Below are 27,805 nucleotides of genomic sequence, written 5' to 3'. Positions count from 1 at the left end.
ATGCCTGAAACGCCGGCAGCCAATGCCGAGGGCAACCAGCCCAAGGCTGCAAAGGACAAGAACTGCGAGTACTGCGGCCAAGCTTTCACGTCGTCTTCCCTCGGCCGACACCTTGATCTCTATATCAAAGAAAAGAACCCCAAGCCACCGGATGGTATCCACGACGTTGAGGCCATCCGGAAGCTCCGCGGCAATATTACTCGACGCCAGCCTCGAAGCTCAGTCGGTGCTCGAAGAGACAACTCCACGCCCGCTGGCACTCCGAAACCGACGCCTGGCAAACTGACCCCGGGTCAAGAGTCTGCCGTGCAAAGGGATGGTCCGTACGCCGTTGGCTCAACCGCCATCAAACACCCCTACGCTACTCCCTGGGAGGCCACTGGCGTGATGAATGATCTTCCAGGCAGGATTGCCTGGGATGGCAATGCGTCTCAGGATGCCAAGCGTGCTGGTTTGGCGAGGAACGGTAGCAGACAGATGGCCCACAAGGCTCAATTCGATGTCAAACAAAAGCTGACAGACGCCATGGACACCGCCCGAGCTGCTGAATTGGCGCTCAGGGAGTTGCTTAGCTCCTGGCGAGCGGCCAAGTGAGTCTTCTTCTCCCCGCCTGGTACCCGACGTGGACTAACACCGCACTGCCAGGCAACAAGTTGATGCTTTCACGACACCCTTTGACTTCGATCCTCTTGCCCTGGACTTTCCAGCCCTGACTCTGCAGTGCCTTCTGCCACCACCAACTCTGTTCTCATCCACTCAGCATCCTACATCGACATCCTGGTCTGTGCAGTCACCTGGTGAGCGTGAATATGGCGCACTCCAGGCCTTTTTCCAGGAAGAGTTCAAGGCATGGAAGATTACGTGCGCTTCAGCCACGACCGCCGTCATGGAGGAGGTGGCATACCCTCCAACTGGGGGACCGTACAGGGACATGAGAGAAGCCGTCAAGAAGGCCGAGAGGGTGGCCGAGACGCTTGAGAGGAATGTCAACGAACACTTGCAATCTGCGTATGCAGTCTGGGACTCTTTGCCTCTTCAGCGGAGGAATGAGCTTTGGATTCTCGAGTTGGCCCGTGGAGTGGGCCGCAAGCACAAGGAGATGGAGAAGATGAAGGAGGAGCACCACAAGCTCAAGCAAGAAAACACTAATCTCCGATCACACATTGATCAACTCAACCGGCTACAGCAGCCGAGGGAGTACAAGGTGCTCCCTCCCGCCACCATCCCTCTGGAACGGGACGTCCTTTCATACGCCTATGAGCAGAGTGCTATGGGAGCCAAGCTTGTTGGCTTCGACATTGAGGACCGGCACCTGGACTTGAGCACCGTCGTGGCCAAGTCAATTGACCGGTGGAAGAACGTGATCGTCTCGAGTCGCGTAGCCGCTGCTGGCATGCCTGCACAGCGGCCTCTCGACCAGACAGTGGCCCAGCCGTCTGCTGCGGGAAACCAAAACAGTCCGTCAGAACCTCAGAGTGCCGCTCAGACACCACAGCTGACACAGCCGCCGCCGCCGCAGCTCGATAAAAGGCTCTCAACCGCAAGCACGAACGGCCCGACGAGCGAGCAGAGCGCATCGTCCACGACCAACACGGGTCCGCCCTCAGTCGAGGAAACAAGCGATCAAGATGCCGATGCCGAGATGGAGGACGACGACAGCTTCGCCATGATTAACCAGTCTCCCGTCAAGCCAGCCCACCCACCCATACAGCAGCAAGCACAGCTTGATGTCTCTCGACCTCGTGGTCCCATGGCCCAGCAGCAGCAACAAGCTCAGCAACAAGCTCAACAGCAACATGCACAGCAGCAACAGCAGCAAGCTCAGCAGCAGCAGGTCCCTCAGCAAGTACAGCAGCAGGCTCAACAACAGGTCCAGCAGCAAGCACAGCAGCAGGCTCAACAACAAGCACAGCAGCAAGCCCAGCAGCAGCAAGTTCAGCAGCAGCAGGCTCAACAGCAGGCTCAACAACGCAATACGGCAGACATGCGCTACATGATGCAGAATGGAGCCGTCAGTCCCGCCAGCAGAGCGGCTATGGCTATGAACCGTGTTATGCCCAACATGAATATGGCGGCAATGCAGGCCACTGCCATGCATGGAGCAGACATAAGCATGGCCATGCAAGGGGTCCGCGGTGATATGTATTTGGAATAATGTCAACGGAAATCATGCATCGGGCAGACGGCGTCTTATCGGACTGGCATAGAAAGGGACGTCTCCTGTCTTGTGTTCCTCTTGATTTTCAAAGGGCTCTCCTATACGGGCCGTCAATGGCACCGGCTATCATTGCAAGCGCGACCTTCTTCACTGCCAAAAGAAGTACTTTCGTCTCTTGCAACTCTCCTCAACGATTCTCACTGTTTTCATCGGCAAACTTCAAAAATAAACAACAACCAGCAATTCCTGCTCGCTTGCAGAATGTGCTTGGTTTACAGAAAGCGCAGCATTGGGTCGGATAAAGAAACATATAGAATGGGGGAGAAAAGGGCGTTTAGGGGACTGGGGGCAGCATCTTCGTGGATCTCCCCCGGTCCCCTTCTCATTATACTGTCATTTCGGGCTGTTTGTAGAATGGGACATGGCTGAGCTGAAAGGGGAGAGAACATGGGGAGGTGTAGAATTATGTGAAACTACTAATGGACATTTGACTAGAAATACAAAGCAAGGAATCGGCGTCAATGGATGGAAATATACATGCTTTTTTGGTCTTCATTTAAGGGGGTAATCTACTCCTTCGCCTTGACCTCTATATATGTCTCTGGAGTTGAGTTTTATTCTTACATGCGATCGCTTGTCGGGATCCTTTCCTCTCTCGCAGGGCTTTGCAACATCATACAGGCAATACATCGTCAATGCGGTACATGTTGATGGGAGGGGCAGTGGTCCGGCTTCATGGCTTGATCTGCTTCAGCTTCTGCTCAATCACGCGCACAGTCGACTTGGGGACGTGAAGTCGGTGAGCGAGCACCAAGGCGCCCGTGAGAACGGCAAGACTGCCAGCCTGGTGCGTCGCGGCCAGGTGCGTGGGGACCATGTAGATGAGCGTGGAGATGCCGAGGGCGGCCTGGAGGGAGACGAGGTGGACGAGGCCGGTGGTGCCCTTCTTGGCGTCGCGGGGCAGGGCGGCGGCGACGCGGCCGGTGCGGGCGTAGGCGAAGAGGGCGAGGATGGTGCAGAAGGTGGTGACGGCGAGGATGCGGTGGTCGAGCTGGACGAGGCTGGGGTTCTCGAGCATGTTGCGCCACCAGAGGTCGGAGCCGTCCTCCTTGCGGGCGTAGAACTTGTCCCAGAGCTCCGACTTGGGCGGGGTGAGGCCGAGGCCCATCTTGGGGAACTCGTTGTAGATGAGGCCGGCGTCGAGGCCGGCGACCAGGCCGCCGGACATGGCGGTCAGGAAGACGAGGCCGGCGACGCCCAGGACGGAGCGCCGGAAGGCGTTGAGGGCGGGGTTCCTGATGGCCTTGATGGTGGCGGAGGCGGCGACGGGGTCGGCGAGCATGCGGCGGGTGCGGAGGATGGTGAGGCCCGAGAGGAGCATCCAGGAGTAGCAGACGAAGGCGGTGGCCAGGTGCGTGGTCAAGCGGTACTGCGAGACGCGGGGGTGGGAGCCCGGCGCGAAGAGGTCGTCCTTGAGGCCGGACTTGACCATCCACCAGCCGATGAAGCCCTGGAAGCCAATCAGGCTGGAGATGCCGAGCAGGTTGAGCGCCATGCGGGGCGAGACCCTGCGGCGGGCGACGAAGTAGAGCGAGGGGAGGACGAAGGAGAGGCCGATGAAGCGGCCCCAGAGGCGGTGCGTCCACTCCATGAAGTAGATCTTCTTGAACTCGTCAAGGGTCATGTGCGGGTTGAGCAGCTTGAATTCCGGCGAGGCACGGTATTTTTCGAATTCCGACTCCCAGTCGGCGGGCGACATGGGGGGGAGAGAGCCGGTGACGGGTCTCCATTCCGTTATGCTGAGTCTGTATATTCACACATAACCATTGTTAGTGAAACTGGTCTTTGTCTGGCTTCTTCATGCTTCATGCGCTCTCATCATGAGTGAGAACGTACCCAGACTCGGTGAGTCTTGTCAGTCCACCAAAGACGACGATGCCGAAGCAGCTGGCAGCGCTGCCCAGGAGCCATATCGCGACTGCCTTGGAGGTGGTCTTCTTGGGAAACGCCCTGGAAGCTTGTCCTTGGGCCTCAGAGGCCAGGGCCGAAGCACTCTGGGCGGCGAGGCTCTCCAATGGCTTCGCATCAGCGTATCCTCGTGATCGTATGATGTTGAGGATAGGCGACGGCGAGCGCCGGGGCGCCTGTCGAAGAAGGCATTGGTTGCAGACGAAGAACTTGGAGGGCATCTGCAGCGCCGCCCTCCGCATTCCCGCTGCGAACAAGGACATTTTGAGCAGATTCTTGCGCAGTCGGAGCGCTCAATGTGAATCCACGGAAAAGGGCGTTGAGAAGGATGGCACGATAATTCGGCGGCTCTCCGTGAAAGTATTTAGTAGCATGAGGTTCGGAGCTTACAAAGAGCACCGAGGCGGGACGAATTAGAGGGGCGCTGATAGGTGGGAGGGTGGTGGGGGACCCCGCTGGGCTACGCTCACCGCCAAATTTTTTGACGCGGCAGAAAAGTTGGGCCAACGAGAAAAAAATGAACGAGAGGGAGCTAGACAAGACAGACAGACAGACATACGGCACTCGGACAGCTTGGAGTCGCGGAACAACTGACGACCATACACTCTCAACTCCGGATACAGAGAGGCTGTCTAATTCAAGATGCCGGGTCGTCAGGCACATGGAAGGCCGCTGCTGGCCCAGCCAAAGGCCAAGGCCGGCCCCAAAAAGTCCAAGTCGAGGGCGCAGGCGAATGCGCTGAATGCCTTCAACATTGCGCAGGAGAGGTTTCCCACAAAGGAGAAGAAGACGCCGCGAGCGCGAGAATTGGACGCCGACATCGAGAAGAAGCATGCGCGGGACGACGAAGATGACGACGACGAGGACGAAGAGGAGGGCCCCAGGCGAAAGAAGGTCAAGGCCCCCAAACGGGGCGCGGCGACGGATGGCGACGTCGAGTATGGCAGCGACAGTGAAGGGAATGAGTGGCAGCTTGGCGGACTGGCAGACGACGATGAAGACTCTGAGATTGAGAGTGACGATGCGTTTGGCGACAGCGACAACGAGATGTTCCAGGGCTACGCTTTCCGTGGCTCCAAGTCCGGCAAGCGAAAGGTGAGGATGCGTTCTGGTAGCGAGGGCGCTGGTATGGAGTGCTAATTCATGGTCAATGCAGGACGACGACTCGGACGACTCTGACGACAGCAATGACGATCTGGGAGAGACTCTTGGCGAAGAAGCCATCGATCTGGCTACGGCTCTGGATCAGTTTGAGGAAGAATCCGAAGAGGAGCCGGAGGGTGAAGAAGGGTCCGAAGAAGAATCGGAGGAAGAGGACGACTCCGATGAATCTGGCGGATCTGACGATGACGACGACGACGACGATGTTGATGACGACAGCGACGAGGAGGCCGATCCCGAGAAATTGAAAGAGCTCAAAGGCCTGATATCTGGCTTTGGTGGCGAAGAAGACGACGATGAGAGCAGCAAGCCCGCATCCAACCAGCAGAAAATTGACCTTGGCGATCTCGGACTGTCTGGACTAAACGACCCCTTCATGAAGCAGTCGGTGAAGCTCCTGAAGAAGGAATCAAAGGAGACACGGCCCGGTGCGGCGAAGAAGCTGGCTGTGCCGTTGTCGCGGAGAGAACAGGGCCGTCTGGATCGAGCGGCTGCCTACGAGAAAACGAACGAGACACTCGAGCGATGGACAGAGACTGTCAAGCAGAACCGCAGAGCCGAACACCTGATATTCCCCCTTCCCCAAAACTCAGACTCAGCCGGTCTCGACCGGTCAGAGCTTCAGCCCCTGTCATTGAAGAACGCCGCCAATGAGTTGGAGTCGACAATAATGGGCATCATGGAGCAGAGCGGGCTGTCCCTGGAAAAGGAGAAGAAGCCCAAGAAACAGGAGTTTGACGAGGAGGGCAACCTTCTTACGCGGAAGCAGGTGCTGGAAAGGAAGCGCATCGAGCGAGAGATTAATTCTCGAGAGGCGAAGCGCGCGAAGCGCATCAAGAAGATCAAGAGCAAGGCCTACCACCGAGTGCACCGCAAGCAGAGGGAGCGCGACGAGATGGCTGCCAAGGAGGCCATGGCCGAGGCCGGCGAGATCGATTCCGAGGAGGAGAGGGAGGCGCAGGACCGGCGCCGCGCCCTGGAGCGCGTGGGCCAGCGCCACAAGGACAGCAAATGGGCCAAGATGGGGTCCAAGGCGAAGCGCGCCGTCTGGGACGACGACTTCCGGTCCGGCCTGACGGAGATGGCTCGCAAGGACGAGGAGCTGCGCCGAAGGAAGGAGGGCAAGAGCTCAAGGGCGGCAGGGGACGATTCGGACGAGACCAGCAGCTCAGGGTCCGATTCGGACGACGACGACGACGTTGCCAAGATACGGCGACAGCTGGATGAGCTGGAGCAGTCGGACGACGAGCCCCAGTCGAGGCTGATGAAGATGAAGTTTATGCAAAAGGCGGAAGCGGCGCGGAAAAAGGCAAACGACGACCTCATCCAGGAGATCCGCAGGGAGCTGGACGGAGAAGACGCCCCAGCGTCCGACGACGAGGAGGAAAAGGCAGGCGAGGTCGGCCGGAGGCAGTACGGCAACGGAGCCGCCAACCCCTTCTCCATGCCGCAGGACAGCAGCAGCAGCAGCAAGGAGAAGCGAGCCAGGGAGGCCCGCAAGGAGCGAGAAGAAGTGCGCTTCGCAAACGGCGACGGGGCTCCTCACGTCGCGAACGGCTCGGTTAACAACGCCTGGTCGACGACTCCCGCCGAGACGACGTCTTCCATAGCGGGTGCCTGGTCCCGGGGCGACTCTCGCAGGAAGAAGTCTTCCTCGGCACGAGCCGACGACCTCGATCTCAACGCCAACATCCTCACCGCCTCCCAGCCATCCAAACCCAAAACAAAACCCTCCTCCACCCCCAAGGCGTCACGCCCTGAAGATGACAACGACGACGACACCTCATCCGACGAATCGGACGCAGACTCTGAAAACAGGCTCCCGCTCGCCATCCGCGACAAGGCCCTCGTGGCGCGCGCCTTTGCGGGCGAAGACGTCGTCGCCGAGTTCCAGCGCGAAAAGGACGAGATTGCAGAGGCCGACGACGACAAGGTCATTGACAACACGCTGCCCGGGTGGGGGTCCTGGGTTGGCGAGGGCATCAGCGCGCGCGAGAAGAAGAGGCACCAGGGGCGGTTCCTGACAAAGGTCGAGGGCATCAAGAAGAAGGATCGCAAGGACGCCAAGCTGGACAAGGTTATCATCAACGAGAAGCGCGTTAAAAAGGTTTGTCTCTCGCCTCTCTTTCCCTCTCCTTCTTTTCATCCCCCATTCTCAACCCTTCTTTTTTTTTTTTTTCTTTGCTTTTGGGTCTTTTGATTTACGCATGTCGTTGTTTTTCGCTGGTGGCTGACTGTTTTTGTGTGTATTAGAACGATCGTTATCTTGCTTCGCAGTTGCCCTTCCCGTTCGAATCCAGACAGCAGTACGAGCGGGCTTTGCGTCTGCCCGTGGGACCGGAGTGGATGACCAAGGAGACGTTCCAGGAGAACACGAAGCCGAGGGTCATTATCAAGCAGGGCATTATCAAGCCCATGTCGAAGCCTACTGCCTAGATTCCCGCTTAGGAAGCTGTTTAAAAGATGGATGGATAGAATATTTGGGTACTCCTGTTTATTGTTTCATCATATGTCATCTTATACCTTGATATATGGGCATGCTTGGGTCGCTTTCATTATAGAGATCGGGATGATCTTCTCATGGGAGAACATCTACCCTTCCAACTGCAGATGGGTGTTTTCCTTTTATTAACAAAAATATCATTATATTCTTCAAAGCAAACTTTGCAGACTTTTTATCAAACACGCAGAAACTTCGACGCCATCCGTTCGCCCAGTTTGAATTTCCCTTGTTCTCTTCGGAAATGAGAACAGAAGCAAAGAGAGATAGTTGTCTCCCCACTCTAGGGGTACGCATCTTGGTTCCAATACATGTAGCAATATCCTCTCCCTTTGCAACTCCCGGCAGATTCTTCGTATTTGCAGCGAAACATGGAAATAACCGTACAAGGACTCGGGTAGATAGACAAAGGCGGGCCAAGCCAGGATGAGTTCGATTCGAGGTTTTTCGTCTCGGTAGTGAATATGGATCGTTCATTCGTCCATAACATGGTAGAGCAATGGTAATGATTATGTATAGCGGCGCAGGTCACGGCCGTCTTGTCGGGTCGATGGAGATGTCCTCCGGTGTTGGGTAGTATTGGACTTGGAGGATGATGGTTGGCACTTGGGCTCTTAGTTGCCACCACTGACGAGGTCGGTTGCCTTGTCCAAAAAGTCACCTGGTGTAGCGAAGAAGGCGACGGCAATGATGATGTAGAGTCCGAGCAGCATGGCGCCCTCGAGGTAGTTCGACTTGCCATCCTGAACGGTATAGGTGACGACCAAAACCGACACGGCAAAAGCGACGGTCTCGACTAGAACAAATGTTAGCATTTTGCAATTACAACCCTTAGACTAGATCATGAGTGGGTACGCACAAGTCTCAAAGTGAAGCGTCATTTCACGTCCAATGATCCAGCCGACAATGACGAGGAAGGGAGTGACGCCGAGGGCAATCTGGATGCTGGAGCCAATCGCCACGCCCATGGCCAGGTCCATCTTGTTGCGAAGAGCGACGACTACAGCGGTCACATGCTCCGCCGCGTTTCCGACAATGGGGATGAGGATCAGACCGATAAAGGCCTTGCTGATGTTTGTAGTCTCGACAAGGGCGTCGATGCTTCCGACCAGGTAATCGGCACAGACGGCGACCAGGACGGTAACGACGACAAGAACAACGGTGGCAGCAATGGGGCCCATGGAAGGCTCCTCGGGCTCCTCTCCATCAATGCCGGCCGGGTCTTCGGGGTCGAAAAGGTTGCTGTGCGTGCGAAGCTGGAAGATGAGGTAGAGGGCATACAAGATGAGGAGAATGACGGCAGTTCCGCGAGACAGGACCAGGATGCTCCGATCCTTGTCGCCGTTGCTGGGATCCTTCTGGTCGAGGACGCCATAGAGCTAGAATAAGATGGTGTCAGATGGCGCTCGTCACACCCAAGAATGACAAGAGGAACATACCGCAGCGGGGATCACGAGAGAGGCAGACGACAGAGCCATGAGCGAGCATGTAGTCTGCGCAACGGCGGCCGAGAAAGTCTGCTCCGTACCGTTACCCGTGGAGCCACGGTGCCGAAGCCCGCCAAACAGGAAGCACATTCCCATGACCAGCAGCAAGTTGGACAGGATGGATCCGAGCATGGAGGACTGCACAACCTGGATCTGGTTGTCCCTGAGAGCGACGATGCTCACCTGCAAAAGGGGGTCAGTGTCACGTTCGAATCATGGCATTTCCCGTCACATGCGGGAGAGATGGGCGCAACACACAATCAACTCAACGGCGTTTCCAAAGGTAGCATTCAACAGCCCGCCCAGCGTCTCGCCCAGCTTGAGAGATATCTCCTCGGTCGCAAAGGACAGGACGGCAGCAAGCGGGATGATGGCAAAGAAGTTGATGGTGAAGACGGCGGTAGGGCTCCAGCCGAGGCGGCCGGCGATGATGCCAATGGGGACCATGATGAGCAAGAAGTTGACATAGTCTGATGCAGCAAGATCGTCAGCATCCAGCAATTGCGCTCAACGCCAACCAGAACTTACTGCTGAGCAGCGTCACCTTGGTGACGTGCCAGGTGTAGGCAAGGCTGCGGATGACAAACTTGTCGCTGTCGTTGCCAGGCGTGTGCTTTGGATCGAAGAAGAACTGAAAGGCCGGGGATCGATCAGAGAGGTGGCCGCCGATGATGTGGTGATGGGCGCCATTGGAGGAGGCGCTCTCGCCATTGATGAGCGGCGTGCGCTCGCTGGCGACGGTGGCGTTTGGTTTAGAAGTCATCGTGATGCGGATGCTTCGCGAGCGGTTGAGATTGACTGCTGTTGGCGACACCAATTGAGCGCGGTCAGTTGATGAGAACAGGGTGTGTCTCTCTGAGAGGCAAGAGAAAGGAAAACGCGGCGCAAAGTGGAGGCTGGTGTTGGTCGTCGGCGCAAAGAGAGAATAGAGAGAGCGAAGAGCAGAAGAGAGAGATGACGGTTGAATTGCGCGCGTGAGGCGAGAGAGAGTCTGCAAGTTGGCGCTCTGTCGCAGCGAACGGCAGGAATCAGGAACAGCAAACAGTGACGACAGCCACGAGTAAAATAGAAGTCAATTCACCTCGAGCTGCCAGTTGATATGGAGAGTGAGAGTTGCAGCTATGGAGGCGCTATGATGTAGTGCAGTCGCAAGATGGGGACGCAGGGAAAGAAAAAGTGGCGAGGCAGGGATATAAAGTATTGATGTCAGGTAAAGGTAAGGGTCAGGACGGCAAGGCTGGGGAGATGATACAGTAGGTACTGTAGTGGGTTCGAGGGCAGCAATTGAAATCAAATAATATCGGGAGCGTTTGTTTGAAGTGCGCGTGGCGCCTTGTTTTAGGCTGTGGACGGAGATGGTTTTGTATGTCACAGAGCCGGCCTAGTATAACTAGCACGAGACCAGGGCGTCGAGGCAGGGCTTGGCGGGAATGAAACGAGGCAGTGATATGGAATTGGATTTCATTCAACGAGGCTGGACTCGCCCTGGGTTGATTTGCAAGGCGAAGGAAAGGCTCTGGACGGGGGTTTTGTATTGGCAAGGCAAGGTGGAAAGGAGATTGATGTCACTTACACAGGCCCAGGACCATGGCTGGAAGCGCCGGAAGAGCCCCAGATGCGGCAACGTTCTCGTCTCGTCAGGTCAACCCGAGTTTGATTGTCCCCCCGGAGACGGCGGACAATGACAACAAACGACGATTCGGGGCGTTGACTCGGCCAGAGAAAGATCTCGAGTCGGTCGCACAAGTAGCGGTACGAGCAGAGTCGAAACGGAACCTGGAATTGGACGGGTACAAACAAAGATGAAGGCGGCCTTTGTTTGCTGTCGATTGCAAGTGAGGAGCAAGTTTCGAGCAAGTGGACAAGCCGGAGCAAGAAGCTACCAAGTACCTACATACAGTACCTTGCCGTAGTGCAGTTGCAGGCCAATCGTCACTGTGCCTGAAGCAGAAAAGTACCTGTACCTTACTACAAAACACAGATATCCGAGGTTATCTGATGGCTGGGCTGACCATTAATTGCTCTCAAGCGTACTTACGTATCTTTGTTGATTATATACCTCATCTACTTTTGTCAATCCCCGAAAGAAGAAAAATCCCCCATCGATCAATTCCAAAAAAGGGCCGCAAGGCACCAATTGCTTGGCCTGCTTGGCACGCGATCTGGATTACTCGGGGATCTCGCTCTCTCGGGAGGCCTCCTCCTTCCCCCTCTGTACTTGGAGCTGCATCCGGTAATATCTTGTACTTGGGTATGACAGCCATGCACCTTCTTCACCGTAAGTATTCTGCAGACCGACCTCAAAATATATCAGCTACTGTATCAACTGTCGACTAGCCCCTCGATTGAAGCATCTCCCAAGTGCGGAGAAGCGACACCATCTCCCATCCATTCATCAACCAGAGTTGTTGTCTCTGGCGCTGAAAGTACTTGTACCACTTACCCATGTCCATCAGGACCACCACAAGTTCCGATTTAGCGTTCCCCCAAACATGTGCAGGTGGATCCAAAAAGCTTGTTAGCTGATGACATAATGGCTCCAGTGGGGAAGAAACTCCCTCACACATCGACGACGTCATTGCACGATTCAGCTCTAAACCACGCTTTTTCTTATGCAAAGAGATGCTGTTATTGAAACGGCTTGTACAAGGCGAGGCGCGGAGAATGCCGTCCCATGGCTGTTCCCAAGAAACCACAAAAACGTAACTCATGATGAATTCGGTACTATCAAGATCCAAATCTCTCGAAATCCTTCATCAAGAACACATTCAACAAGCCAAGAGAGAGCAACGCTCACCACCAACCAACCACACCACGTGCCCCCCTTGTATCTAACAATCCAGCACCAGCTTCTCCAAACAGCCATACCCCAAAAGCCCTCTCACAAAAGCAAGCCGCACACTCGTAGCACACACGCACCTCCTCTCACTCACCCTCATACCTCGCACCATCTACCTACGCATCCTGGCATCTTACTAGTACCTACTAATTCTCCTCTTTGCACTGCCTCCCCATAGCCCCAACCTCCAAATCCACCACAAAATTAAGCTTAATCCATCAGAACGCTCGTGACCTACAGGGCATACCATCAGCTTGGGTACCCAAATCTGTCGTAATGCTTTAGCCTCCTCCTTCTCCCCCCCATCTTGGCGTGTCCCGATATGTGACAGCTCATCGGAGCCCAATTTGTTCTAGAAACTGACCCCCCGCTGCCCGACCTCCTACCGAACGGCTCCCACGCTCCGGTCATGTTGTTGTTTCTCAAGGGCCGCACACAGTCCGGCTCGTGCTGCCCTCGTCTCAAAGCCATGAGACACAGGCTGACACCCCAGCACCCCTTGCACGGCCTCTTATCGATACTTACCGCAGCACGTTGGTCACATTGCAGGCACGTGGGAATCGCATGCTGCATCTTGTTACATCGCACCATGGAAGCGCCGTTTGACCATCTTCAATGGCGGAATCATCGGAACCACAGACCCGGAGTCAGACAGCATGACAAATGAACCAAGACGTCAGAATGTGCAGATACTTGTATTGCTAATAAGCTAGAATGCCGCAATATCAGCTAACGACTCCTCGTGCCCGGCCGGCGTGAGCGATCCCGAAACTCCCGCCTGCATGTCCGTCCGACGGCGTCGAGGGCTTCGGATGTCAACCCGGCGTTAGTCAGCGCCGAATCCGTGCCTCAGACATTGGAACAATCCGCGTACTTGGACAAGGCCAGGCTACATGATCGCCAATTCCAGCCGAATACCGCCTCCCGTAAATTCTAATATTGCCTCCAACGCCGCCAAGGTGCTCAGCCTCACACCGGCTAGGCCACCGACCGATATACAAACGACACGCCCGGACTTAACGCCACCTTCAGCCTCTAGCCAGCCGCGGTCCTGGTTCCTTTCCAAGCCTCCAACAGGCAGCTGCCATGTAGTCTTCCCAAACAGGCATCCTCCCTCAGTATTATATCTCCCCAAGCGCTGTTGTTACCTGTTAGCATCCGACTCATGTCTCCCAGCATTGGCAAATATGCCCAAGACTTACCGGCAGAATAAGCCATGAACCACGTCAGCGATGCTCCGCCATCCAGCCACTGGGGGCTAAACGAGCGTGAGCTGAAGAATTCCCATGCCTTCTTTGGATCAACCGACGCATAGCTGGCCCAGATGATGCCCTTCCAGGCGTTGCCAATGTCGTCGATCCGCCCGTTGCTGAAAAAGGCATCCCACTCTTCCTGAACAAACTCCTTGGGCCTCACAAACGGCGTCGAGGGTAGGATAGGGATCATGTGGATGCCCTGGATGGCCTCGATGTTGGGATCGAAATACGTCGTGTGGTCCACCTTGTTCTCAAACAGGATGCCTGCCACCTTGTTGCCAATGAACTGCTTGGGCTGCACTTCGTTGTCGTTCTTGTACAGGTAATATTTCTGCAGGCTTCGGGCGAGAATGGAAAGCTGCAGGTTACCCCTATAATTCTTGGCGTCAGCCAGCCTGCTTCTCTCTTGATCCAACGGAGAGGGGGGAAACAAGGGGCGCAAGAAAACGCGAGGACGAGCATCAACGTCAGCGGATATGAGCTTCACAATGCTTCCTTACCTTGCCTCCAAATCGGCATTCTTGCTGACTTTGCCCCACATCTTGAGGGCATATGCGTGCATCATGTCCTCCGAGCTCGATTCTTGGTCCTGCGAGCTGTTAGCAACCAGTCAAGCGATGCCGCTCTCTAGGTCAAGCATACCTTGCCGTCCATAGCGGCATAGAGACCGTGAGCCCAGCTGTGGCCGTGGTACCAGTCAAAATTGCGCCACATGGGAAACAGCCTGTCTTTGGTGCTGGGGTTGGCCACGTCGCGAACGAGGACGTTGATGTAGTCCTTGTTCTGCTTCAGCCATTCCGGGTCGAGATAGCCAATCATGGCGCCAGCAAGGATGTGATAGCCGTAGTGGAAGTGATGGTCATTGTAGTACGTGTTCCCAAAGTCGGCGCCAGAGTTTCCAGTGACATAACTAGCCGATGATACAATGCCACCCCAGGCAGCTGCAAGTCCGGCCAGTTAGCATCAATCACGAGGCTGCGACAAAGGGACGCAAATTTCTTACTCTCGTGGACAAGGGGAAACTTTTGCTCATTGGCCGCAAACGTGGCAAACGCCGCCTTGAGCTGCCCCAAGCCAGTTTGCATCAGGGCCTTGTCGCCCAGCATGTCCTTGATCACGTACAGAATGGTCGCAAACTTGGCCAGAGCCTAGAAGACCAGCCGTTAGCTGAAAATCCCATACATGACAGCCACGGGCCATAGGACGACGTCTCACCTTTCCGCTGAAATACATGGAATCAAGATTGCTTTGTGATATCATGTTCTGTGCGACTTCCTTGGCGGCTGCTGAGCGGATGATGCTCTTCGCGTGGTCTGACAGCTTCACTTTGCTCCCCTTCTTCGGATCCCAGGGAGCAAACGACATGTCCACCGGCATTGCAGGCTCCACCATGGTCCAGCGATTCCCCTTGACCAGCGTGGCCAGACCCTTGGTGGTCGACTGCAGCTGCGTCTCCTTCTGAACGCGGCTCGACGTCTCCTGATCGAACGAGTCGACATGGTGGGGGAGGGCGTACATGTAAAGGTTGCCAGTCTGATGTCCGTCTATCACGAAATTGAACGAGTAGCTGCCTTCATAACCGCGAGCGGTACCTGTCAGATCGAGTGAGACGGGATAGATGCCGGCGCCATCGTCCAGGATGTTCTCGGAATTTTGGCTCTTTGGGCACTTGCACACTTGGATGATGCCGTAAAACGGCCTCTTGGATTCAGCCAGGCCATTGTTGGTCACCTTGAGATCCAGTGGATCCCCCTTTGTCCTCCAGGCATACAGCAGCCACGTTGAGCCGTCCTCCAGAATGAAGGTGAACTTGGCCAGGTCTTTCTTGAGGTCTCGTGTTACTCGAGTCATAGTCTTGTAGAATACACCAGATTGGATGACGGGAGTCGCGCCGTTGTACTGTGCCGTGATGTACGCCATTCCCTGCACCAAGGGGAAGGATATTGCGGGCGGAGAGGCGCTATCCTTGCTGAGGTGGACGCGTGCCGAGAATGCCGTCATGCTGTCAATGGAAAGCTTCGTTTCTTTTCCCAGCTCCTTGGCAGAGAGGACCAAGGACTGGATGCCGACGGGGTTGAGGTAATAAGACGAAGCACCATTAAACTTCTCCTTGCCAAAAACCCGTTGGCTTGCCTCCGTATGAGAGCACGCCATGCCCCAGCTGGCAGTCGTGCCCTTGCCTCCAGCCCAGGCGACCGAGTAGGGGAACGTGAAGGTCGGACATTGTTGGTCCTCCAAGAAGAAATTGGAATAGAACTTGTTGGTCTGAAGAGGTGCATTCTCCGCGATTCCCTTTCGAGGAACAGGATGATCCTGGCGAGTCGAGATTTGGGGGGGCGGCAGCTTGACATCAATGGGCTCCGCGAAAATATTCTTTGACACCATGGTGGCTCCTGGTCTGGGGACTGCTGTCTCTGAGGCGGCTATACGTGTGTTAAATTGGATTGTAGTTGCTGCAGTTGACGCTTGGGGCTGGTCGTGGGAACCGTCCAAGCCGGGTCGAGCGAGAATTCCTTGAGTAAGCGTCAGCCAGCAAAGCAATGATACGATGCGATAGGGTGAAGCCATGATAAAGGTAAGGGTTCGAAATCGTCCATATATATATGTGGGCTCGGAAGTGTTTTCTAGACTTGAAGCTCTCACGCGGAAAGCTCTTTGAATTCCGAGTGCGAGTCAAGTGGTTTTATTAAAAGCAGGTGATGTCTTCCAGCCTGGACACTGAAATGTCCATGGTCACGGAGGAATGCATGTCGAGGAGATGCTTTGTAGGGGAAATGATTCACATCCACGCATGACTGACTCCGAATCCCAGAGGCCTGGAATGCAGATGGGCCACGGGGGAGATAGACAATCAGTGGTGAGGTTTGTCTGCTTTTGACATACCTTTGTCGGACGAAATTCGAGTTGGAGATGCTCACGACGGTGGTATCGAGTAGTGCGGAAGACGTAGCGTCAATAGTGATTGAGGTACAGAAGTTTGCTTTGAACATATAGCACAGATGTATAGCAGGGCGAAAAAAAGATAAGGACAAGGAAAGGTAACCAAGACGGAGAGAGGCAGGTGTACGTGATGCAGAATAGGAACGATTTAGGTAGAGTGAACGGGACGTGGTGAGGAAACGTGGAGATGGTTTGGCGAATGTTGTTGAAAGGCAGAGAGAGGGGGACGGGTCGCGTCTGTGTGAGTACCCGGGGAGTAGGTAGGTACCTTTTTGGCTGCTTTACCTCCTGCAAAAACGAGCCATTTCCTAGAAAGAGGTCCCAAGGGAAGGTCCAAGAAGAGGCAAGGTTTCGATTACACGTCCGTCGTGTCGATACTGTGAATGATGGAGTCAGCTGCTACCTTGGCGATACTTGCAGACAGCCTCCTTGTTGGAAAGTGACGAGTTCGGTGTTACCTGCTTCCTTTGCTCTAAATCTGGTGAGGGAAGAAGATGTCAGCGAGTGGGTCACGGGTCATCTTTCAAGTTTTGAGAGCTTCTCTTTTCATTCCTGCGTTTTATGCTCTGTGGCCAGGAGGATAAACGTCGATTTAGGGTAGACGGACATTGTGAGGGGGATATGGTGTTGCCCTGGTGTTGTGGCTGGCATGAGCTGGCTTGCCACTTTTTGAGCAAAGGTAAACAAACAATGCGGGTGTTTGAGGGAAACCCGTGGATTGTTGGTGGAGCAGCTGAACTTGGTGCTTGGCTGCTCGGGCTCCGCGTAGCGTGAAGGATTGGTACTCTTTGATGATGATGCTGGTAGTCAGAGTGTCAGGTCATTTGCTTTGAATTGTTTGGTCCATGATATCGCTTGCATCTTTTGTTGTTTCTGGTGTTTTGAGTAACCTATTGCTGCAGTGCCGTATCCATGCAAAGATGGGCAAGCTTGCACAAGCACTGCGAAACCTCCAAGGCCTGAGCTGGTCAGAGATATTCATTTCCATTGAGATTATCCATGGTGCCTGAGGTCGTTATCCAATCCGACGCCTTGCGGCAATTGCCCTGCCCAGCGTCATATCATAATCCAAGAGCACTAAATCTCCCACTTGACGCGCCCTCCCGAATCAGCCTCTGTACCCTCTTTGCAGCATCCTCATCGACCAAGCTCCTGCTCTTCGAACCTCTCGTAGCTTGCTTCGCATTCCGTTCCTCGACGTCCTCGTCCTTGCCCTTATCCCTGCTGTGCTTCCTCGCCTTCTTCTGTTCCGCCCTCTTCTGCTCGGCCCTGGCCTCAGCCTCAGACCGCTCTGCCTCCCGACGGCACCGACGCACATCCTTCTCGCGAAGCACCCACGGCACATCCAGAACCTCGCGCCGAAACTTCGCCCGCTTCTCCCAGAGCACAACCTCCTGCGCCGTGCCCTTCACAATGACCATCTTCACGACATTGATCTGCCGTTCGTTGCGAAACGACGACACGCCTCCCTTCACGTCGACGACCATGCCCACGTCAATGTCCGCATACGGATCGGGCACTTGCGCGGCTGTTGCGTGCGCATCATTGTTGGGATGTCGTCCGCCGGCAGCCGGCTCGTTCTTTGCCTTTGCGGGAGCTGGGGCTGTGACGACGGCGAGAATGTTCATGCCGCTGCTGTCGTCTATGGCGTAAATCCGTCGTTGAAAGTACTGCTCGATGGCGACTACGATGCCAACGACCCGCACCCATTTGATCGGGAGGTTTCGGTAGAAGTAGAAGTTTTCCCCTTTGAAGCGCACGGTAAGCATCCCAACCACCGCAACCTGAAAAGAAAGACGATCATGACACCACTCTGGTCGGAATGGAATAACACGCATACCTTCAAAGCCGGCATGTTGATCGAGAGCATGAACCTCGGCGGCGCGCAAAAGACACCATGTATTCGCGGTAGGCGAGAGGTGGAAGCAGTATCGCGGGTAGAGTGTAGAAGTAGAAGTAGCTCCGACAGCTTTTGTGGCCTCGGTCATGGAATGTGCGTCTTGGTGTCTTGATTCACTGGCGAATCAAGCGCAATCCCCCATAGCGGCACAATTGGCCCTGCGTTCATTTTCCGTTAGGTCGTCGAGGAAGGGGAAAGGGGAGGAGGCACAGGGTTGGAGAGAAGATGCGGTTCGGGGAAAAGGCCCTTGATTTGTGTGGCGCGTCACAGCGTAACGCCCCGCTACCTTATCGCTCGCGGGAGCTTACATGGTCCCTGTAGGTACATACGTGTGAGCTACAGCAACACGGTTACGGCATGAGACGATGATGCAGTTGATAAAGAAAGTTTCCGAATTGGTGACTGAATCATCCATTCTGGCACGCTCCATGTCGGTGGAATAATCAAATAGTTGAATTGCATATGCTGCGTGACGCCTTGATCCCATACCCCGAATCCGTTCCCATACCCAGCTCCATGACATATCTAAAACAGCCCAGTGCGTATCCCCAATACCCAAAAGCAGACATACATCCCATGGACTATCGGCGAGACCTCGTCGAGCGACGGCTTGTGTTTGACGCAGGCTCCTCCTCCTTCTTCGCAGTCTTGGCCTTTTTCAGCCTGGCGGCAGCAGCTTGGAACGCCTCCTCTGATGGCTCCTCTTCGTCCTCCTGCGCAGCGCGCTTCTTGCCCTTGCCCTTGGGCTTCGCCCCGTACTTTTCCTCGAGACGGCTGAAGAAGTCTCCCTCGCGGTCCTTTTGTCGCTTCTGAATCAGGGCCGCCAAGTCGCCCTCCGAGCTGCCCTTGCCCTTCTTGCCCTTTGCCTTGCCACCAAAGATCTTGTCGTGTACACCGAGCTCCTTGGCTAGTTCCTCTGCTTCCGCCTCCTCGGCCTTTGCAGCCTTGGCGCGAGCGGCCCGCTTCCGCTTGTTTTCCTTCTTGTAGGCTGCAAAGCTGGGGACGTCGCCCGTCTCAATGGCTTCGTCGATGATTTTGCGGAATCGTTCGTCGTCCTCAACAACGTCGCTGAGCATCACGCGCTCGTAGACCTGGTCCATGTCGCCCTCGCACTCTTCATAAGCGATAAGCAGGTCATCCTTCTCCTCGTCAGAGTGCTTGTATTTCGCGGCAAACTTCTTGATGGCATCTTCGGAAACTGCATCCTTGTACTGCTCCCGGTAGTATTCGCTCCAGTCGAAGCCCTCGGAGTCGACAATGGACTCGGACGTTGATCCGGTGGTGTCGTATCGCTTTCGTCGCGCGGGGTCTGAGAGGACGGCGTAGGCGAATGCGATGCTCTGGAAGGTCTCATGAGCCTTTGTCTTGTGTTCCTCGGGCACCTTGTCTACGGGTATCGTTGTTATTGTCAGCAGATTACAGCTTGGTCCATCGTTATGATGCTTCCAAATCGCCCCGTCTGTGCAACCCACCCGGATGGTTCTTGAGCGCTGCCTTTCGATATGCGCTCTTGACCTGGTCAGCGGTTGCGGTGCGCTCGAGCCCGAGGACCTCGTAGGGGTCTATTGAGGGCGGCTCGCCATCGACGACGTCTTCATGGTCCGACATGTCTGTGCAAGTCTCGACGCGACGCTGCAGGTTTCTCTTCCTCGGGTGTGGTTGCAGAAGACAAAAGAAATGGGAGGGTAGGCTGATGGATTGACTCGAGCTGCAGCTGCGTCACGCGTCGCAGCGCGTTAAGCTTAATGGAGGCGGCAGCCGGGGGGTCCACTAACGAACGAGCTGCCGCCCTACTATTTCCGGAGCTGTTGTCTCTTTCAGGCAATTAGTTGGGTGAGCTTGGTGAGGATTTTGTGACGATGCATCTGCAACCTTCCAGATACACACACACACACAAACAATGATTTACGTATAACCGCATTGACCAACTGCATATTGCTGCAGGTTCGACACACGATGGCCTCACCCGCAGATGAAGGCCACAAGGCGGCCATGCGGCAGGCCCTGGAGCTGGCCAAGAAATCCCCGCCAAAGCCAACCAACTTCCGCGTCGGTGCCCTCCTCATGAGGCTGGACGACGGCCACGTCTCTGCCGAGGGCTACACGCTGCAGCTCCCCGGAAACACTCACGCCGAGGAGTGCTGTCTCCTGAAGCTCGCGGAAGAGCATTCCACCACCGAAGATGGCCTCGGCGCCGTCATGACCAGCCCGCATGCCCTTTACACCACCGTCGAGCCCTGCTTCAAGCGTCTCAGCGGCAAGCTGCCGTGCGTCGAGCGGATTCTGCGCCAGAAGTCGTGGATCAAGAAGGTGTACGTGGGCGTCTTGGAGCCCGAGACATTCGTGGGGAAGAACCCTGGCCGCCAGCTGCTGGAAGAGGGTGGTGTTGAGGTTGAATATGTGGCTGGGTTCGAAGAGGAAATCCTTGCGGTTGCGGCAGCTGGTCACACATCGTCCTAATGCTGGTCTTCATGTAAAAGGTAGCATTGCTTGGACATGAGCCAGCTGACTTGCTGCTCGTGATGTAGATATGGAGCACTTGGAGTTGAGACAGATGGACGGGATGAGGCTACAGAGCTGTTTGACTACTTGTGTCTCTTGGTATAGATGAATGTACGCATCTATCACGATGATCTTGAGCAGGGAAGGTTATGCAAAAATGATGAAGAAGTACGTTAACGACACGCAGACTTGGCTCTACTCTGCAGCAGCAAGAATTGGCTGTATTCATCCGGGATCCAACCTTCTAATGAATGAATGAAATAAATCAATTGCCACCTGCATGTGCTGCTCGGTATAGTAAAGCTCCATGTATGTACCTGGTGGTGACGAACAAAGGTGTGGGTGCAGTAAACGCGGGGTTGTACCGCTGATGAACCACCTCTGTGGCTGCTGAGATGGGATGAGACTGACGTCTTCTGCTCCTCTCAAACATCTACACATCCTCGGCACATTCGTCGCCCCAGCATTGGGACTTCAGCAAAAGAGAAAACCATCACCTATATCTTTAACTATATGATGTATCAGGATTGACGCAAGTCAATTGCATAGCCTGCCAAGCCTGCCAAACTCCCAAGCCCCAAGCTTCACGACTCTCACCAACCTGATCGTCATTCTTCGACGCCTCTGGTTAGTGCCTCCTCGCATCTCGAATCCCTGCTCAACCACGGCTCTCCACAGATATTATCCGCCCTCCCATCGGGTTTCTACCCGATCCCGTGCTGTCCGGCAAGTGAGGAGAAGATTACATGCTGTATTACCCGCCTCGAGAATCCAGGCCCTCGTGACGTTGTCACGGAGAGAGCTGGCCGTCCTTTATGGGTTGATGCTCGGTGTACTCGGTTGAGACACCCATTTTATACATCGCTTCATCGCGTACAAATAGCCTTCAATTCTTCTACCATCTCTCTCTGCTGTTGCAGCATCTCAATACCTTCCTATAAGCCTGGAAGTCACCAACAGCTAGCACCATGCTCGAAGAAAAGATAGTCTCCTTCGAGCTGGGCGACGGCTTCAGCCTCATCGGGGTCGAGATCTTTGTCGATGAGCAAGATTATGCAGGCGTCTCCATCGCGGCAAACAATCTATCCAAAGACTTCACAAAAGTCACCGGGAGGCACTGCAACCCCATCGTCAAGACTCGCCCCTCGTCTCCTCAGGCTCGGTCGTGTATCGTCATCGGCTCTCTCACTCAATCGCCGACGATTCAGCTCTTGAGAGACCAAGGCAAGATTGACGTTTCCCAGATCGAGGGGAAATGGGAGTCCTGGACTACAACGACTGTGGAGGAGCCTTTTGATGGTTATGACGATGCTCTGGTAATCGCCGGGAGTGATAAACGAGGAACCATCTTCGGAACCTATTCTCTCTCGGAGCAGATTGGCGTGTCTCCGTAAGTGTTGTCGTCCTAAATAATAAACCTGGAACGCCGTTTCTAACAAACTTGTCAATCAATAGATGGCACTGGTGGGCTGATGTGCCTCCGCAAAAGCAGCAGCAAATCTTTGCTCTACCTGTCACCACATGCAATGGCGAGCCCAGCGTCAAGTACCGCGGCATCTTCATTAACGACGAGTGCCCCGGCATGGACAGCTGGGTCCACGAGAAGTTTGGCCCCAAATTCGATGCCAACTTGTACCATTACGTCTTTGAGCTTCTCTTGCGCCTCAAGGCCAATTTCATGTGGCCCGCCATGTGGCGAGGATACCCGTATCCCGGACGATCCTTTTTCGTGGATGACCCCAAGAATCAGGAGCTGGCCGACACCTATGGTATCGTCATTGGCACCTCGCACCATGAGCCGATGCAGAGGGCTATGAATGAGTGGTCTACCACTCAGCCAGAAGGCACCTGGAACTGGGACAGCAACAAAGAAAAGATCACGCAGTATTTCGAAGAAGGGGCCGAGAGGGCCGTGCCCTACGAATCATACTTCACCATGGGAATGCGAGGCGAAGGCGACGTGCCCATGACAGGGGGCGATCCTGTCAAGATCCTCACCGAAGTGCTGGATGTGCAGAGGGACATTATCAAGAAGAACTATGGCAAGGAGGACGGTGTCTTGCAACTCATGGCGCTCTACAAGGAAGTTCAGGGATACTATGACAAGGGACTCGTCATTCCTGATGATGTGACGCTCCTGTTCGGAGACGACAACTTTGGAAATCTGCGCCGTCTCCCGACAGAAGAAGAGAATAAGAGGTCCGGCGGCTCAGGCTTCTACTACCATTTCCAGTATACGGGCTACCCGCGCTGCTACAGGTGGATCAACAGCAACACTCTGGGCAAGGCCCTTCACCAGCTCCAGCTGGCTCACTACCGGGGCGCCAATCGCATATGGATCTTCAATGTCGGCGACTTGAAGCCCGTTGAGACCCCTATGAGCTTTGCGTTTGATCTGGCTTGGGATATCACGTCCATAACGGCCACCACCCTGCCACGGTACTTTGAGCACCTTGCTACGCGGGAGTTTGGTGGAAAGTACGCCGGTCTCATTGCCAAGTCCTGGTACGACTTCAACAAGCTGGTGGCGATACGCAAGCAGGACCACATCGACGCATCTACCTTTGTCATTCAAAAGTACCACGAAGCTGACAACATCATTGCACGATGGCGGCAACTCATGGGCGAGACTGAGGCGATTTATTCGCACATCGATGAGGAGCATAAGTCTGCCTTCTTCCAGCTCGTGCTTCATCCCGTCAAGGCGACGTACATCTTCACCCAAGTGCGCGTCGCCCAGTTCACGAACCAGCTCTTTGCCAAGCAGCGTCGGAACACGACCAACGTCCTGCTCAAGAAGTGCATCAGTCTTATGGATGCTGATCACGACCTGTACGAAGAGTATAATTCCATCTCGGATGGCAAATGGAACCTCATGCTTCGCCAGCCTCACTATGGCTACGGCGATACCGGCGCGGAACCGTCACGCAACATGATTGATGGGCTTTGCTATGTGCAAACAAAAGAAGACTCGAACCCAAGTGTCGGTCACATGGGAATCGCCGTCGAGGGCATTGAGGGAATCAACCCCGGCCATATCAACGAGGACTCTGACAGAACTCACCCTTCCCGCGGCGGCCTCGAGCCCGGAGTGACTCTTCCGTTCATCACCCCCTACGGCGATCAGACTCGCTACTTTGAGGTCTTCCATCGCGGCACAAAGGAGTTCTCCTGGGTGGCCCGACCGCAGTATAAGTGGATCAAGCTTTCTCAATACGAAGGGCATCTGAACCCCCGAGACGACGACACCAGGGTCATCATCACCATCGATTGGGCGCAAGTGCCCGCCAACTTTGACGCAAAGGCCATGGTTGAAATCGTGGGAACACGCGATGGCTACGAGCAAGTCCACATGACTATCCGGAACAGCCGAGTACCTGCAGACTTTGAGGGCTTTGTCGAAGAGAGCGGGCACTTGGCCATTGATGCCGGCAATTGGGCCACGGCGCCCTACATTCAGCTTCCTGCCCTGGGCCGGCCCATTGCGGGAGCTGTTACCTTACCATTCGATACCGACTTTAGCAAGCCTGACGATATTCCGTTTCTGCGCTATCCGATTTACGTCTTCTCGCAGCACGATAATACGAACCTCGAGCTTCAATTCACCACGGCGCTCGAAACCGAAAAGACGAGCAGAATGCAGTATGACGTACGCTTCGACGGAGGACCCATCAAGACGTATCGCCTCACGGAGGACGAGAACAACGCCGAGAACCTGCCCAAGGGCTGGCCCGCGGCCGTCATGGACTGCGTCTGGAGGAAGGGGCATAACCTGGGGACGGTGAAGAAGGGCAGCCACACAATTGAGGTGCGGATTCGGAGCCAGAATGTCTGTCTGGAGAAGTTGCTCCTCGATCTTGGGGATTTGCGGTACACGTACTTGGGGCCGCCGGAGAGTGATTATGTGAAGAAGGGGGATAGTCGGAGCTTGGGTCGGGGGGGTGTTATTGGGCAGTTGGACAGCTTGAAGATTGATTTGGGATTTTAATGTGGGTTTGGATGATATGCTACTTCGGTTTCCTCTCTTAGAGGTTGTATTTTTGATGTTATCGAGTATCCTCTGTTCGTTGGATGCTCAAGCTCATTCATTTGGCAGATTCTCCGCTGGATAATGTGGTTATTAGCTGTAATGGATCATTCTTCACGGCCAATAAGGGGACTAACTATTGGGATAAACAAAACAATATTTGATCCAATAGTTTATTCAACTTCCGTATGGCTATATGAGTCGCTCTATGGAACGTTGCTATTTCAATCTATCCCAAACTATCCCAACCCCGTCTCCTCAAAGGAGACGCATCATCCACCCAAAACCCCCCCGAAATCCTCTCACACAACGCCCTCATCACTGGCATTCCCTCTTGCACTTGTCGCAAATCTCGGGCAACTTCGTCTTCATATCACTCCAGCCAAGATTCTTGCACCGCGGCGTGACGGAGCTGTTCAGGACAAGCTCCGGCGGGCCGTGGGCGAACCACCAGTCGCAGTAGTCCCAGACGGTTCGGCTGTGGGTGTCGACCTCGACGATGTGGCCGAGTCCCTTGCAGACGTTGCCGAAGTCGACGCAGCCGGCGTTGCGGCAGGGACAGACGACGAAGATGCGTGTTCTGGTGCACATTTGGTGGTAGATTTCTTTGACTTGAGGAGGTGGTTTTCTTTTCTTGTTTTGTTGGCTTGGTCGGTGGGCACATGATGTTTTCATAGCATACAGGATATTTTATAGAGTTTGATACTGACTTGCGTTTCCCTTGAATGGTGTTGAATTATTTAGAGGCAGCACTGCTTCACTCATTGCATGGAACATTATGACTAGGAGCTGACATGTACATACCCGTTCATGAAGTGCAACAAAGATTACGGTTTGGGGACTTCATTGATTCACTGTCGTTTATCCAAAGTGTGACTTCAAGTCTGTTTCCAGTCCCCAGATGTGTTTCTACACTGAAACCAAACGTATTGATTATTGTGGCGAAGCTGACAATGGTGATGATGAGCACCTAATCACAGGCAAGAATGAGAGTAGTATATGCTTAAAATAGGATCATAGAGCCAAAGATTCTACTACAAATTCATTGTTGATATACTACAAAGAAAAATCTCCATGCAATTCTACTGTGAAGTATTTACCACAGCCCCGGGGAGGTCTGCCCTCTGGCACTAATACATATACGTAAATGTCACCTCCTGAAGCACCTTTCTATACTTCACCAAGCCTCCAACCCAGAACATAAAACCAACTCGCTTGGTCTTGAAGTCGTGCTCATCAGGCCAATCTCTGGACTCTTCATCAGCATGTTGTCTCCGCTTCTGAGATGGAAAGAGACTTACCCCGGTGTGGTACTTTTCGCCGGCGAACTTCTTAATGCCCGGAATATCTGGATGCATGACCTTGTAGTAAGTCCCCAGGGCAGTAAGCAAGTACCTGCTCTCGACCGTCTCGCCATTTGAGAAGTCGAGCAGTCCACGTAGACGTATCTTTGTCAAACGAGGCGGACTCTAGCCCAGTGCCGAACTGCATGTGCCTTCTCAGGTCATGGCGCTCCACGACGTGCTTCAGATAGTCCAGGATCTCCTTCTGGGAAACATAGTGGTTCGGCCAAGGGTATGTCAACAGCAGCTCCTTGTCGAAGCTATATCTGTACATTTCACTGAGAGAGTCGCTGTTGGCACCTGGATACCTGTTCCAGTACCACGTACCACCAACATCGGAAGCCTTGCCGATTAGCTTCACTGAGAGTCCCAGTTCGCGGAGATTATAGAGCTGGTAGATTCCGGCGAAGTCAGCCCCAACGACCAGGGCGTCAACTGAAGGCATAGTTGAAAGATGGGCTATTAAGAGAGGGTGATTTGGCTTTATTGGCTGGAGTGAGGTTATTCCGATGGCGAATTCTGATCAAGTTGGCCAAATGCGTTTCTCATTATGCCTCGGTACTAGAGGGGCATCACAGCTGGGCATGATGGAGACTATTTTGAGTGAGTATATCATGCGAGTACTCTGTAAGTATGTAGCATTTTCAGCATGCAATGTCGAACGGTACTTCTGCGAACGCCAGGGAGGAATCTATTGTCAGTGATCCGTTAGTGGCCAGATGAGAGGATGGCATATATATGCTCTTCCGACGAGCAGAGAACGGCTACTTAGGAATACGTACAACAGCAGGTCGCATTCTTTTGCAAAAATTACGCATTCAGAAAGTCAATATGTTTCTCACTGGATGATGTTTGACGCGAGGAGCTCGTCTGATATCATGGCTTGATGTAAAGGGGGGGTCCCTCACTATCGGAAATCCGGTGGCATTCTATGCAAGCAATTCCATTGCAGCAAATGTCTATGGGGGTGATGATGTTGTTGAAGCTCGTTTAACTATCGGATCTGTGGTACTTCTCTAAAGTGGTCGAATGAAGCTTACAACTTGATCGATTGAACGCCAGTGCTACGTCTTAGCGATGTTACCAGGTTTCCCATCACAGCTGATTAGGCAACTCTTTGAATATCATTGCGAATTGTGTTTTGTAATATATTGCCTAGATATAGCAGTAGCACTGCGTATCCTTGGTCTTCCCGGCCTTGGTGCAAGATATTGTTGTCTCCCCCAATTCTGGCTGGTAGGTGAGTCTATCGCCCCCCCTCCTCCTCCCCTTTGTCTGCTTGGGCGCCGCCGGTCACGAAAAGTTTATGCAGGCTGAGGAGGACCCAGAAAGGCACTCTTGAGCGAAATAGATAATCTTCTAATTAAGAACCGGGTACACGGGTGCTGCACGCCTCAACTACGCGTTTTGGGCTCAGCGCGAGACCACGGTTACACAACCTCGTGTTTGCCCATCACCCCCCACGGTTTGACGTGTTCTCTTTGATGGCCGCTTACGAGTTACGGGCGCTTCGTAGGCGCCAGTTCACAGCATACACGAGTCCCGCCGAGCGCGCCTTTGTTCATCCGATGACCCAGGTTACCTTTGTGTAATGCCAGCAAATACAAGAACCAACTGCAGCTGCAGCCTTCTCCCCGACTCCATCGCGCAGCTCCATCTTCCGCGTGCTCGTACACATCGTTACAGCAGCCGGGCTTGCGAAATCGCGCTGGAGATACCAATCA

General features: G+C 54.3%; 10 protein-coding genes across 10 annotated transcripts; 4 read left to right on the top strand and 6 right to left on the bottom strand.

Annotated features, from left to right (window-relative positions):
- CCMA1212_000755 (uncharacterized protein) lies at positions 1–2,155 on the top strand (the record flags this gene model as incomplete). The annotated part of the gene is made up of 2 exons (XM_073698212.1): positions 1–590; positions 646–2,155. 2 exons carry the CDS (start codon positions 1–3, stop codon positions 2,153–2,155), a joined length of 2,100 nt encoding a protein of 699 aa, XP_073563214.1.
- A 736-nt stretch (positions 2,156–2,891) lies between these two features.
- CCMA1212_000754 (Cytochrome c oxidase assembly protein COX15) lies at positions 2,892–4,373 on the bottom strand (the record flags this gene model as incomplete). The annotated part of the gene is made up of 2 exons (XM_073698211.1): positions 4,055–4,373; positions 2,892–3,963 (listed from the first exon to the last, which is right to left on the bottom strand). The coding sequence occupies exons 1-2, from the start codon at positions 4,366–4,368 to the stop codon at positions 2,892–2,894; spliced, it is 1,386 nt and encodes a 461-aa protein (XP_073563213.1). The 5' UTR covers positions 4,369–4,373.
- Positions 4,374–4,768: 395 nt separating this feature from the next.
- CCMA1212_000753 (U3 small nucleolar RNA-associated protein 14) lies at positions 4,769–7,723 on the top strand (the record flags this gene model as incomplete). Its single annotated transcript, XM_073698210.1, has 3 exons — positions 4,769–5,221; positions 5,283–7,394; positions 7,541–7,723. The coding sequence occupies 3 exons, from the start codon at positions 4,769–4,771 to the stop codon at positions 7,721–7,723; spliced, it is 2,748 nt and encodes a 915-aa protein (XP_073563220.1).
- Positions 7,724–8,401: 678 nt separating this feature from the next.
- Positions 8,402–10,037, bottom strand: CCMA1212_000752 (Vacuolar calcium ion transporter; the record flags this gene model as incomplete). The annotated part of the gene is made up of 5 exons (XM_073698209.1): positions 8,402–8,583; positions 8,647–9,166; positions 9,227–9,457; positions 9,533–9,744; positions 9,803–10,037. 5 exons carry the CDS (start codon positions 10,035–10,037, stop codon positions 8,402–8,404), a joined length of 1,380 nt encoding a protein of 459 aa, XP_073563219.1.
- Positions 10,038–13,148: 3,111 nt separating this feature from the next.
- CCMA1212_000751 (putative endo-1,3) lies at positions 13,149–15,937 on the bottom strand (the record flags this gene model as incomplete). Its single annotated transcript, XM_073698208.1, has 5 exons — positions 13,149–13,740; positions 13,870–13,958; positions 14,012–14,310; positions 14,373–14,517; positions 14,585–15,937. The coding sequence occupies 5 exons, from the start codon at positions 15,935–15,937 to the stop codon at positions 13,149–13,151; spliced, it is 2,478 nt and encodes an 825-aa protein (XP_073563218.1).
- A 1,433-nt stretch (positions 15,938–17,370) lies between these two features.
- CCMA1212_000750 (uncharacterized protein) lies at positions 17,371–18,297 on the bottom strand (the record flags this gene model as incomplete). The annotated part of the gene is made up of 2 exons (XM_073698207.1): positions 17,371–18,056; positions 18,150–18,297. 2 exons carry the CDS (start codon positions 18,295–18,297, stop codon positions 17,371–17,373), a joined length of 834 nt encoding a protein of 277 aa, XP_073563217.1.
- Positions 18,298–18,790: 493 nt separating this feature from the next.
- On the bottom strand, positions 18,791–19,817 carry CCMA1212_000749 (uncharacterized protein; the record flags this gene model as incomplete). Its single annotated transcript, XM_073698206.1, has 2 exons — positions 18,791–19,596; positions 19,682–19,817. 2 exons carry the CDS (start codon positions 19,815–19,817, stop codon positions 18,791–18,793), a joined length of 942 nt encoding a protein of 313 aa, XP_073563847.1.
- A 348-nt stretch (positions 19,818–20,165) lies between these two features.
- Positions 20,166–20,669, top strand: CCMA1212_000748 (Bifunctional protein RIB2; the record flags this gene model as incomplete). The annotated part of the gene is made up of 1 exon (XM_073698205.1): positions 20,166–20,669. One exon carries the CDS (start codon positions 20,166–20,168, stop codon positions 20,667–20,669), a length of 504 nt encoding a protein of 167 aa, XP_073563848.1.
- A 1,010-nt stretch (positions 20,670–21,679) lies between these two features.
- CCMA1212_000747 (uncharacterized protein) lies at positions 21,680–24,699 on the top strand (the record flags this gene model as incomplete). Its single annotated transcript, XM_073698204.1, has 2 exons — positions 21,680–22,101; positions 22,167–24,699. The coding sequence occupies 2 exons, from the start codon at positions 21,680–21,682 to the stop codon at positions 24,697–24,699; spliced, it is 2,955 nt and encodes a 984-aa protein (XP_073563849.1).
- Positions 24,700–25,056: 357 nt separating this feature from the next.
- CCMA1212_000746 (Phenylacetone monooxygenase) lies at positions 25,057–26,526 on the bottom strand (the record flags this gene model as incomplete). Its single annotated transcript, XM_073698203.1, has 3 exons — positions 25,057–25,384; positions 25,882–26,069; positions 26,134–26,526. The coding sequence occupies 3 exons, from the start codon at positions 26,524–26,526 to the stop codon at positions 25,057–25,059; spliced, it is 909 nt and encodes a 302-aa protein (XP_073563850.1).
- Positions 26,527–27,805: the final 1,279 nt, after the last annotated feature.

This window comes from Trichoderma ghanense, assembly GCF_004382785.1.
Source record: "Trichoderma ghanense strain CCMA-1212 chromosome Unknown scaffold_0, whole genome shotgun sequence".
Lineage (NCBI taxonomy): Eukaryota > Fungi > Ascomycota > Sordariomycetes > Hypocreales > Hypocreaceae > Trichoderma > Trichoderma ghanense.
The sequence above is the reverse complement of the archived record's forward strand: the minus strand, read 5'-3'. Positions and strand labels throughout refer to the sequence as shown.